Source organism: Pempheris klunzingeri, chromosome 1 (assembly GCF_042242105.1).
Source record: "Pempheris klunzingeri isolate RE-2024b chromosome 1, fPemKlu1.hap1, whole genome shotgun sequence".
Taxonomy (NCBI): domain Eukaryota; kingdom Metazoa; phylum Chordata; class Actinopteri; order Acropomatiformes; family Pempheridae; genus Pempheris; species Pempheris klunzingeri.
The window spans coordinates 29,256,816-29,268,860 of NC_092012.1; the positions used below are offsets into that span (position 1 = coordinate 29,256,816).

At 40.6% G+C, this 12,045-nt stretch overlaps 1 protein-coding gene across 1 annotated transcript in view; it reads left to right on the forward strand.

The window, feature by feature from the left end:
* adamts17 (ADAM metallopeptidase with thrombospondin type 1 motif, 17) overlaps positions 1 to 12,045 on the forward strand; it is a 103,299-nt gene that overhangs the window by 27,127 nt on the left and 64,127 nt on the right. The window contains exon 7 of the mRNA XM_070834155.1: positions 9,103 to 9,146. Within this exon, the coding sequence (XP_070690256.1) occupies positions 9,103 to 9,146 (44 nt within the window). The remainder of the gene's footprint in view (positions 1 to 9,102; positions 9,147 to 12,045) is intronic.

Here is a 12,045-nt window from a genome sequence, read left to right on the forward strand (position 1 = left end):
AATATGAACTTCAAAGGAGGTGGCCCCTGAGCTAGGACGGAGCTCCCGACCTTAAATCTCTGTTCTGTTCATGACTTGGTGGAGTCTCAGCCGCCTCAGTGAGGCAGGTTTGTTCTCCATCCTCATGCTTCGATCCCAACAAGCCAGCGTCTGACACAACTGGACACATTCCTAATTTAGGATTAGCTATTATTACCTGCTGTAACTCAGGGGAAGGGGAGTGGGGGTAAAAGGAATCCTTTTGTTCAAATGAGTACTCATGTCTGCTGTCAGATCCTATCCTGTCTCCTCTCGCTGCGAGGAGAGGGAGGAGGGTATGGATACAGTGGCCTTTTGTTCCCCCCCGCTGGAAGGGGAGGAGAGGGATGCTGCCAGCAGCAGTCAGGGTGAGAGTGAGGCGGCGTGCAGGCAAATTAAAGCGTGTCACAGCCCTCTCACGTTTCCTGTTGTGCATGGTCGCTCAGTGGCCTCTGTGTGTGTGTGTGTGTGTGTGTGTGTGTATTGCTGTACTCTACTGTAGCACACCTGTAATATGTCTCTTACAGCTTATTAACCTCTTAGGAGGAGATAACATGATATCTGATATTACCCTCTGGATGAATTCATGTCACTCACATAGAATGTATAGATACCACAAGATTGGAGCGGTGCTGCATGAATAGGCTTTTACTACAAAATGCCTTGATGAAAGGTCGCCATTTTAGATAACTTAAAAAAAAACAACTATGAAATGTTGTCGAAGCAGTAACACATTCACTCTGGGAATTTCCCATTACAACCTGTGTGTTACTCGGAGCAAGTGTTCCGAGAAGCTTCCCTATGCTTTGACAAAGCTACAGTGGATGTTCACGTAAGAAAATTAGCACTGTTTTGGTAAGTGATGCATTATTTAAATTGTTTTTCAAGCTAAAGTGCTAAAACAGCCAATGGTTCCAGCTTCTCAAACGTGAGAAATCCCTTCTCCTCTTCATCTTACGTCATCAGCATTATCACTGCATTGGTTAAGTCAATGTCAGAGGCACATTCCAGAGTTTAAAGATCAACTCTGACTGATGATGGCCGTGTCAGAAAACGGATCAACATCTGGAATGAGAGTGGGATTGTCCAAGGTGCGTTCACAGGTTGTTGTCTGTTCCACTTCATATGAGCCTGTGTGATATCAGTTTAATAGTGTTCTGCAAGGACTGCACACAGCTATTAAACCATCTGTGGTTTTATTGAGTCCAGTGAGCTCCTCCAGAGCTAAAGTATAGGCAGGCGTCACCTCTAAAGCACCGGTGATCAATTTCTGTTTGTCTTTTTTTATCATTAGAAGTCGTGGCATACTAAGACATATGTTTTTTTTCACTGCTTTATGTGGTGTTTTCTTTTGCACGGGTTTATTCATTTTAATACCAAGCCTTGCCTCAGAACAAGTTTCCCCCAACACTGCTTTGCAAGTTCAGTGTCGCTGCATGCAGGGCTTAGCACCGGCCAACACTATTGTAACTGGTGTAGAGAAACACAAACAAGCCAGTGTTTTTCTCCCCTGTACCAGAATGATAATGGGTTCAGCCAGACCTTTCTCCAGAAAGGTGGTGTGGAGATAAGTCCTGCTGTGTGAGACTAGTTGCAGCCCTACTTTCCACCTTTTCAACCCTCTGTGGGGCTTCGGAAGGAAGATTTTAAAGGACAGGTTACAATTTCTTAATGTCGGTATATCTTAAAAGTGCCCCAATCAATATTAACGTGGCTGTAGGGATAACAATTTCTGTCTGTCCACCACTTTGACCCGTACTGAAATAACTCAACAACTGTTAAATGGATAACTTTGTACAGACATCCATGGTGCCCTGGGAATGAATCCTATTGACTTTGGTGACTCTGTGACTTTTCCATAGTGCCGTCAGCTGGCAAACATTTTAGGCATTCAGTGAAATGTGTCAACAGCTATTGAACAGATTACCAAGACGTCAGTATTCCAACCATGTTAACATGCTTAAAGAACAGTGTGTGGAGGCATGATGCAAGTTGATTAATTTGCATTGTAAGAGTCCATCCATCCATCCATCCATCCATCCATCCATTATTCTCACTTATCCTGTGAAGGGTTGTCATGGACTGGAGCCTATTTCAGTTCCCATTAGATGAGAGCTAGGGTCATTTGTTGGCAACACAGGCAGATATCTGGACGTTAACGTTAACAACATCATATGGAAAAAAAAACATTGTAATAGTTTTTTATTATAAGAGCAGCTAATAGTTCAGCAGCAGATTGGTGTGTACCTACTTAGCCTCTTGACTTGCAATGTTTAGGTTCTACTTCATAATTTCTTCCATCATCTGTTTTCTGTTTCTGATTTAACCTTTTGCTCATCCATCCCTGTTTCACAGTTTTTCCCCTTCTCTCTCTTGTCCTTTCCTTTGTCTTTCCCTCTGGTGTGCATTTTCCATGTGCAGCTGCAGTCTTCTATGTCTGTTCATCTCCAACTCCTTCCAATCGGGTGTCAGATCCACTTAATGTTGCACCCACATGCAGCTGATTAAGTGTTGGAGTCTAGGAAAGCCAGCAGCTCTGCCTGCCATTCACCAGCCATTAGAAAAAGACAAAGTCACATAAATGGGCCAAGTCTAACTGAGATACACTGTCCAGGATTTTACAGTATCCAGGTGTAGATTAGAATTTAATCACAGATCTGAATGGCTGCTGATTGCATGTTTCTAAAGATCTTATTTTGACCAGGTTTACTCTGATGAGCTTCATGGTGTGAAAACAAGAACTGTATCCCTACAGATGTTACATGAAAGGATTGTTGCTGTAGATTCAAATAAGGGTTTTGATCACCAGCCAAAATGGATACTGCTACCAGAAACTCAAATGTCTTTTGTAATGGTAATAGAATCAGTATATAATCAGTATTTTTATACTAACAATGGATCAAATGACTGTGTAATGTCAAAGGAGTTGATCATAGTGACAATCCCACATTATCACCAACTTTTTAGCCTCTGCAGCTCATTGTTTTAGTTTCTGGCCTGTAACCTCACTGTCTCCCACTGTACACTACATGCCCAGCAACACACAGCAGACAGACAGTCGCTGGCCAGCTGGTGACACAGTGGAACATTTAGCTGCTAAGGAGTCACATATTTTGAGTTGGAGGAGTTCCACGTCTGCTGGATGTGTAAATTATTATGCAATTATTTCCAAACAAGAATTAAAAAAAAGATGTACGCAGCGAGCAGTCTCAAAGCAGTGTGAATGCCTGTGAATTCTCTTACCGTCTTTTGTGTCATACAGGGGCTCTGCTAGATAGAATTACAGGTATTTAGTCAAAGATCTATTAGAACATGTTTAACACAGAGTTAGGAAGATAATCACACATTTAAAATGTTGATATACCACACAGCTGTTGTCACTATCCTGTATTTGTTGATTAATGTTGCAATGTACCCCGCCTCTCACCCGAAGTCAGCTGGGATTGGCTCCAACTCCCCCACGACCCTGACGGATAAGCGGTATAGACGATGGATGGATGGATGGATGTTGCAATAATAAAATATTGATTCGATTTTTTGCTTCCACATCAGTGCAGCACTTTGGAGATGGCAGCTGTGTGAACACAGTACACACAGCAGGAGGGACAGAGTGGAGGTTTAACCACCAGTCTCTCTGCTGTTTCCCCAGTAACTGTTGGGGGCTGTGTGTCACAGTAAAGTTGACACAACATTCAGCTAATTTTAAAGGGATAATTTTGGATTTTTTTGAAGTGGGGTTGAATTTGTTACTTATCGACTACCTACAGGAGGTGGGTGAGCTGACCATAATGTGCTGTAAGGGTCCAGACTTCAAAAAATTCAAACGATCCTTTTACATGTTGACATATCTGTTGTTTATCTGTTTTTATTTTGTCAGATGACATCTTGAAATACTAAAAATGATCTGCAGCAGCAAGCTGTAAACACTCTCACTACTGTAGAAATGGTTTTGAGATGCCTGGTACGGCCTGGAGTCCGTACCTCACATGTTTTATCTATTATCTATCTATATTTTACCTCTGCTGTAGGCTGTTGTCGTGAGTTGGAACATTTGTACAAAGTGAATCATTCAACAGTTGAGGATCGAAGTATGGGTGCCTACTTTGCAGGGGCTGGGCGTCCCTGCAACTTGTGAGGATCACACTGATGGACTATTAGTGGCACCAGTGCTTCTACATCCAGAGAAACTCTTTGCTGCACTGCTGACTGAAATCTCTGTTTTATGATCATTAACTCAAAGGTTATTGACAACATCTATACTGTGTGACCACACAGAGATGTTATCAGTGACCTTCAGGGCCTGTAAATCAACGTGGCACTCTTTTGGCGTTGGAGTGCAAGCAGCATGCTCATGTGTGCACCATGAATGACGGGCTCACAGACGGGGCCTGTACAGAAACAGACTGGACTGGGCGGCTGATAAAATCTTTATGGATTGTTTTGACGGTCCACTGCGGCTCACTGATTGTTGGTTTGGTCCAGAAGCCTCTGAAGAGCGCCTCATCAACAAGCTTGCAGCCGGACGCTGCTGGTATGGGTTACACAGTTTGGGGGCTTTGTTTGAGAACACTTTATTTGTGCACAGCTTGTATTTCGGGGAAGATAGTCTGTTGTGCGGGTGCACTGTTCATACACTCATCGTGTGAACACAAAATTATCAAAATGTGGCCACAAATAAATCACAACGTGGGAACAAACTGTTTCTTGCGTGCAGGCAATAGCATTTCAAGTGCTCAAGTGGCCTCAATATACATATTTTTTTTCTCTGTGGCCACTCTGTCTCTGTATATCTGGATAATGCAGCCTCACATTTTAATTGGGACATGGAAAACAGAGCTTTTGGAAAATAATGATGTAAAGCTGCTCAGACATTGATGGGGGCTGTATAATATGGAGTTATGAAGATAACTTGGCATGCACAGTGAATGCTGCAAAATCAGCATGCAACAGTTTGCTCTGTTGTCTGACAATAGAATTGGAACCACTTTGTTAATTAGAACAACGAAATACTTAATTTTTCTGCTTTCAACCACAAAATGTGAACAGAGAGCATAATGGGACCGACAAATGTAACCAGCTGGGACTTAGCAGACTAACCAAATTGTCCTATTGTTTAACACATGTTCTCTGTGATGGCAGTTTTATTGTTTGCTGACTGAAAGAGGATGGCAAAGAGCATCTCAGTCTAGGTAATAAGTCCTAACTAGCAAAAAGTTCCAGGGCTTGGTCCCACGCTTAAGACTATCCAGTCCGCCTCTGCTGGAAGTCATTCCTGGGCTGCTACCGGAGCCAGATTCCTATAATGACAGTGCTGACAAGGTCAGTGACTCATCGCTGACCCCTCAAAGAGGTTACAGAAGGAAATGCATCTCAGAAACGTGATGGAGAGTGAGGCGTCAGCTGAATTTATACATCATGACATCATGAACTGTCCACACACTTTGGTGTGTTTGTGGGTGTGAAAGGTCAAGCCAGAAACAACTCAAATGCTGTTTAAAGATGCACACCCGTTGCCCAATTCCTTCGCCTAGATCCACAAATGCCTTCAAAGCTCACTGTTATTTTTGAACTCGGGAAATTCAGTTGACAGCTACATTTCAGAATATCAATATTGAGAAAATGCTGGAATTTTGGGAGTCGGAAAGTTTTATTCTTTATTATTAAAGCCCCAGTATATAATTGTAATATAACACAATTTCTGCACATCTGAATGCCATGTGTGTGCGACATGGGCTGAAATAAAATGTTGCATGTGAAAAGTCATTATATACCAGGACCTAGTTGTGATGGTAAGCCAGAAAAACACAATTTTAAGGTACAAAAAACTCCTTCAGTTCTTTGAAACTGCTCTCCTCTATTTTCATTCTCTGTTCTTCAACCATCTGATACATGAACATCCTGAAATAATTTAGTTTTATGCTGGTTATGCAGAGACAGAATAAAGACCAAGTTGAATCTTACCAGCATCTCTCATTTAGAATGGCTATTAGTTCATACAGATGGTCCTGTCTTTACCACGGTTACTCTCTTCACAGCCATCTGAGTACCTGCCTCAGGCTGTTGCTGGTTTACATGCACATCCTACTTGGCAATTTTGATTAAAAATGCAAAGCAGCAGGAGTAATGCATACTGACACACTGAAAAATCTTTGGTTAATATAACCTCCTGTCGCTGATAATAACTCTCTCTGAAAATCTGTTACCACCAATCATCTCCTGGTGCCTCCATCCAAGAGCACCAGGAAATCAGGAGCAACAACCACATGCATTATCCTCTATTTAATGAGTCTGAATTAAGTACCACCTGGAGCTACACATTTTAATCACAGTACAGATAGATATGTGGCTGTTATAGAGTAGAATCATGGTTCATACCTGATTTCTCAGGACACAGTTCTCAGTTCTCAGACTCAGTTCACATGAGGAAACTTCAGGCTCATTATCATAGAAGCTTCTGTTTGAGTTCAGTGTGAACCTCTGCATGACTTGTCTGCAGTGTTTCGTGAGAGGAGGCGTTCTCGCCAGTCCTTTTATGTCCTTCTTCAAGTCTTTGCATCCTCTTGAGAAGGCAAACAGCTCCGTGTCACCATGCCCTCTTCATGCTGATGGAAACCTCATGGCATGCTCTCATTGTCTCCTCACAGTTCATAGCTCCATTCCATGCAATAAGGGCTTGCAGGCTTCATAACTAAATATACACATTTTTATTGATCACAGCCTTTAAGTGTTCTTTGCCTGTTTGGACTCAGTCTGATATTAACCCACTGTAGCACAGAACAGTTTTCCATGCACAACTGTAAACATGGAAAGTACAGTCAGTCCTGACACTTAACAGTGAAGTCAGTACCTACCTAGTATCTCCTTTCTGACACATGTACGTCATGCAAGCTGTAAAAGTTTGATTCGTCAATGATCAACTTGCGAGACACCCAACTTGTTTATGCACCAAAAATATAAAGGAGAGAGTGCACTGGCCTTAAGGTCTGAGCTTTTTATTTTGATTGGGGTGGAGGATGGATAGAGGGCCAGTGGTCATGTTGTCTTAAAGAAGATCAAAAGATGCAGTTTTGTGTTTTATAAGCATATGTGCTGCATTTTTGTTTCTTCCAATTTTGAAATTGCCTACTCATTCAGGAATTAATGTCACTGCCTCTGTTGAGCTGCAGAGGACTTGGTCTAGACATGAGGTCACTGGATTGACAGAATATTATGAGACCAAGTGAACAACAACAACAAAACCAAAGCTGTGCCGAGAAAGTCAGACACTTTTGTCTTGTAGACGAAAGACCTTTGTAGCTTGAAACATTAGATCGTTCCATTTTTGGAGCTTTCAAAATTCAGTATAGTGGACTTCTTCTCCTTCCCCGTCAGTGCCACTATTCTGCACCTCCTGAACAGGTCATATCCAGTATAGGGAGGTTCTGGTCCTTCCAAAAGCCTATATCAGTAAGCACGTAGACACAATACCCATAGCATGACATTTCATCAAACTCACACACATTGACAACCAGGTTTTGTTGAGGTCCAGTATCCAGATGCTGATGTGCAGCTGTTCACACCTAGCTGAGCGCCCCCACATGTCAATGTGAAACACTCCTCCTTCACTGTTGTCGCAGTAGTGCTAGCACAGTCGGCATTGCCCAGGGTTGTAAAAACCTGCTGCTTTAAATGTTTATGACTCCACACCTGGCCTTTCCAGATGATTGTCTAATGGGCCAAAATGGTTAAAACTTTTATTCCTCTACCTTCTTTACTTGAAAATGATGCACTAGTGCTGTCATTTTGCAAAAGTGCTAGTGTATGTCCATGTGCTAAACTGAGATTTAAGATGAGCTCAGAGAACCCCCCCCTTCAGCGGTTGGATGTGAAACAAAGCAAACAAGAGAAACATGCATTTCTGACTGGACACTGACTTTAAGAAACAACTGCATAACTCAAGATAAGTTGTCAAAATAGAAATGAAGTTAATTATTAGACTTTCAGTGTATAGCCAATCAGTGTTGGTATTGTCCTTTCAGTCTATGTCTTCATATGTCATACAAATCACTAATTCCTACAGTCATTACACCTCTCACAGTCATTGGCATCCATTCATAATTAGTCTGGGTATCACATTTTGAATCTCCAATATATTTTGCCTTCAGACATACCTGAATTGCATTAATAAATGGGTGATATTGTCTCATACTGAAATGTGTTTCTGCCTTTAGGCACAACAATTTGTACCAGATGTACAAAAATCTTAACTTGTGGAAATGTTTCCACATGTTGGGTCATTTAAGCAAAAATCATCACATTTCAGGCTAAAATAATTGAATGCGTCAAATGGGTCAAATTTGACCCAAGTAGTTATTGTTCTGACAGTTATTGAAAAAATAAATACATAAACACAATGACTGACAACCTGACGACGAAATGTCATTTTGCAATACTGATATTACTGAATCGTGTTTGGTTATCATTTTCAAAAAGCTTTATTTTGTATGGTCAAAATACCAGTTTAGAATGAATGTAAAAGCCAAATGTGAAAAAGATGCTTTTTCAAATGTCAAATGTGGACTGTCATTCTCTGTTTGGGCCTCCACTGTTACGTGTTAATCAAAATCATGTCAAATAGTGAACTGACACTTATTGACAAATATTTTGACCTCAAGTGTCAATTAGCAAAACCATTGCTTTTTTTCATACTTGCCTTTCTAATCACTAAATGTATAAATGTCTAGGTCACAGGAAGCCTGTGACTAGTTTAACCACCTGCATGGTTACTGCATGGTTACTAGAGAACCATGACAGTTTATGTAACTATGTAACTATGATTTTTCTCTAGCGCTCGTGTTTCAGCTTCTGGCCACTTTCCCTGTTTATAACCAAGAGCAACTTCATGAATGTTTTCTTGGAGAGGCTGTCCGAAATTGTGTGCCGTTATCCTAAATATTTAAATAATTATCACATCACGCGCCTCTCTATGACTGCTGGCTTTCACTCCACATTCCAGTGTGGCCGTTCAGTTTAGCTACAAACACCAGAGTTATAGTAAAATATGATAAAAAAGACTGAGTAAACTTACTCCTGTTTCTCTTTTAGGACAGATTTCTGCGTCCATAAAGATGAACCCTGTGATACCGTGGGTGAGTAGCATTATGTATTTTGCTCCACGTTTGTGTGTTTGTCTGTGTGTGTGTGTGTGCATATATAAAAGAAAGAAAGAAAGAAAGAGAGGAGATATATGTATATGATGAAGTATGAAAATAGATCCAAAATCTACACAATTCAAAATATCTACAATGCTAACAATGGAAACACATTTAACAGTGAGGATCATAAGTTGTTCATGTCTCAGTTGCGTTTTGGTCAGCTATATACAGATATGTATGAAAAGTGGCATATAGGTATGTGTAATATCCAATCTACAGGTAAGTACAGGTAAGTGCTCATGGTTTGTTCAAAATGCTCAGTGTGAGTATAAGTTATGAAAAATTAATGATTTTGATGATTTTTTAAAATGCTTTTAGGGCATGTGGTGACCTGCAGCACTCTGACCGCTTGGTATTTTCCTGAACATGAAAATAACTTTGCCCATCCGTGTATTTTGGTAAGTAAGTGCAAAATGCTCAGGTGGGACGAGAGGCGCAAGAAGGTGGGAAATTCAATCAAATCAGGCGGCGCAAAGTGAGTCGTTGGTACTTTAGTAGAAAATAGACATCTCTAAATCAGGTCTGTTTTTGCACAACTGCAGCCTGCTGCTCATCTGATGGTTTTATCAACAATAGCAAACAAAATATCAGGATTAAATCTACAGCAATAACACAATAACTGTCCTCCCAGTTGACTCAGGCATTCTGACGCCTTTATCAGAAAGACAACATTGTTTGTCACTGTCCTCTGAAATTGTTAAAAAAAAAGACCGTTTCACAAATTCCCTAGTCTGTCACCACTGTGTTTAAAGCATCAGCCAGATTCAGCATTTTTGCTGGATGATGTCGAATTATCTGTCCTGAGGCCCTCTGTTTGGCACCCTGGGGTGTCAGTGGCTGTGTTGACGTGAATGAAAAGGCTGCACTAATGTCAGTCCAAACATAGCCTCATATCGAATATATGTGTAACATTTTTCTTGTCATCAATTTTATTTGTTTCTTGGATGATCTGCAACTGGCAGCTCAAGTGTTTTTAACATTTCTATGGTTGAGGTAAAACCACCAGATGTCCTACACCAAGAGCTTTAGAAGCTTAAACCTAACAACACATGGGATGCAGGATGTGAGCCCAGGTCTGCGTTTTCAGGGTCCTGAGCTTTGAATTCCAAACCATCCAAAGACCTGTGAAGTAACATTGCATCTCGTGGATGTGAAAAAAAGATGCCAGTGATTGAAATCCTGGCAGCAGTTATGTTTCCTGAAAAACACATGTGACAAAAGAAATTAGTGTCATATAAACATACTTAGTAGTGGACAGATTTGTTTCAGAATGATCTACAGTAAAGCCCTGTTCCTTTTGCTTCATGAATTTCCTTCTGCCTGAACCGCTCTATTTCTGTATTATGTAATGCTGGAACTCTTCCACCTACAATTGTGATTTATGGGAGTCAAAGAATTGGCCTCAGTCCATAAAAGTCAAAGCAGTTTTCTTTTCTTGTTTCTTGCTTGTTTCCACATTTGACCGCATGAATCCAGAGTGTAGCGGGTTCTTTTGGCACAGGATCTTTAGTTCACCAAAGGGCACAAACATTCCTTGAATTGAAAATGACAATCGAGACAGAGTGAAAGTAGTAAACACAGATGACATTCTGAACTGACTTTATCCGCACTGTAAGACACCAACATCTGAATTCCTCAGAAAGCAACAGCACCCCAAAAGTGTTGTCGTATGAAATGTATGTTTGAACAGAGTCCAGTCTATCTGCTGATTTTTCAAACAGAGAGGAATTCCCCTTTTGAAATATAAGGAGGGAGTGTGAATGTTTCCACAGTCAGCCAGCATCTGAAGCTTAAATTAAGGGCCGCTCTCACACTTTTCCTCTGATTTATGAGGAGAATCGCGTGTGCACACTTGTTTTTTAAGTGTTATTTAAGTGAGCATGTTGCATGCGTGACTGGCTGTCTGGTTTCCTTTACTTTTAAAAAGGCCTCATAGTTTCAGTTCAGTTGCTGGTCAGTTGAGCCAATCAGATCCAGCTGGCTGTAAATGAATTTCCATATTATTTACATATTGACATGATTTGCTCTTGATTGCATGTTTTTTCTTTTTCAAGTATTAGTTTAGTATATTGACAACTGAAGTTGATGCTTGCCATGATGATGCCATTCAAAGCTACCTTCCCAATTAAAGAAAGTGTCCAAGCATTCACTGCACATTCGGCATACAAAAATGTGAATGACACAAAAATAATAATTTGGTAAGGCTTTTGTTTAAAAAAACAAAAAGAAACCTTGGAGCAAATGGGTTAAATTGTGATAATTTGAAGAATCATTCTTGAATTTTTTCATTATAGTTCTTGGCTTGGCTGTCATACCTGTGAAGTACTTGGTAAAGAGTAGGTTCAGAAAGAAGGCATTATCATACAATATAGGTGGGCATATTAGAGGCTGGCCAATCACACTCAATCACACTACATTCATCCCTTTTAAACACAGGGCTCTCCCCATCATGACAGCTGTCAGGGATGTTCAGAGTTTGAATACAGCAGCTTAAATATACTGCCATGAGCAGATGTTGTCTTTAATTTTCTGGATATTCTGACAATCCTACAGCTGTGTTTTCTGTGCATAGTAGTTCTAATAATGATCCACAGAAATATTAGGATTTTTAAGACATTTGTTAGAACAGGTGGTCAGTGGGGAGTTATTAGCAGAGAGTTTAGTCTATGATTTTTTTTTTGAGCTGTGAATAGTAATCAGTGTGTCATTATCGAACATGCCTGTTCATTGTCAGCAGAATCTGTAGAATCATTAATGAAAATGAAAGTTTAATGTGCACATAAGCGCAGAGTTTTTTGGGCATATCTTGCAACAGTGTGGTGCTGAATGCACG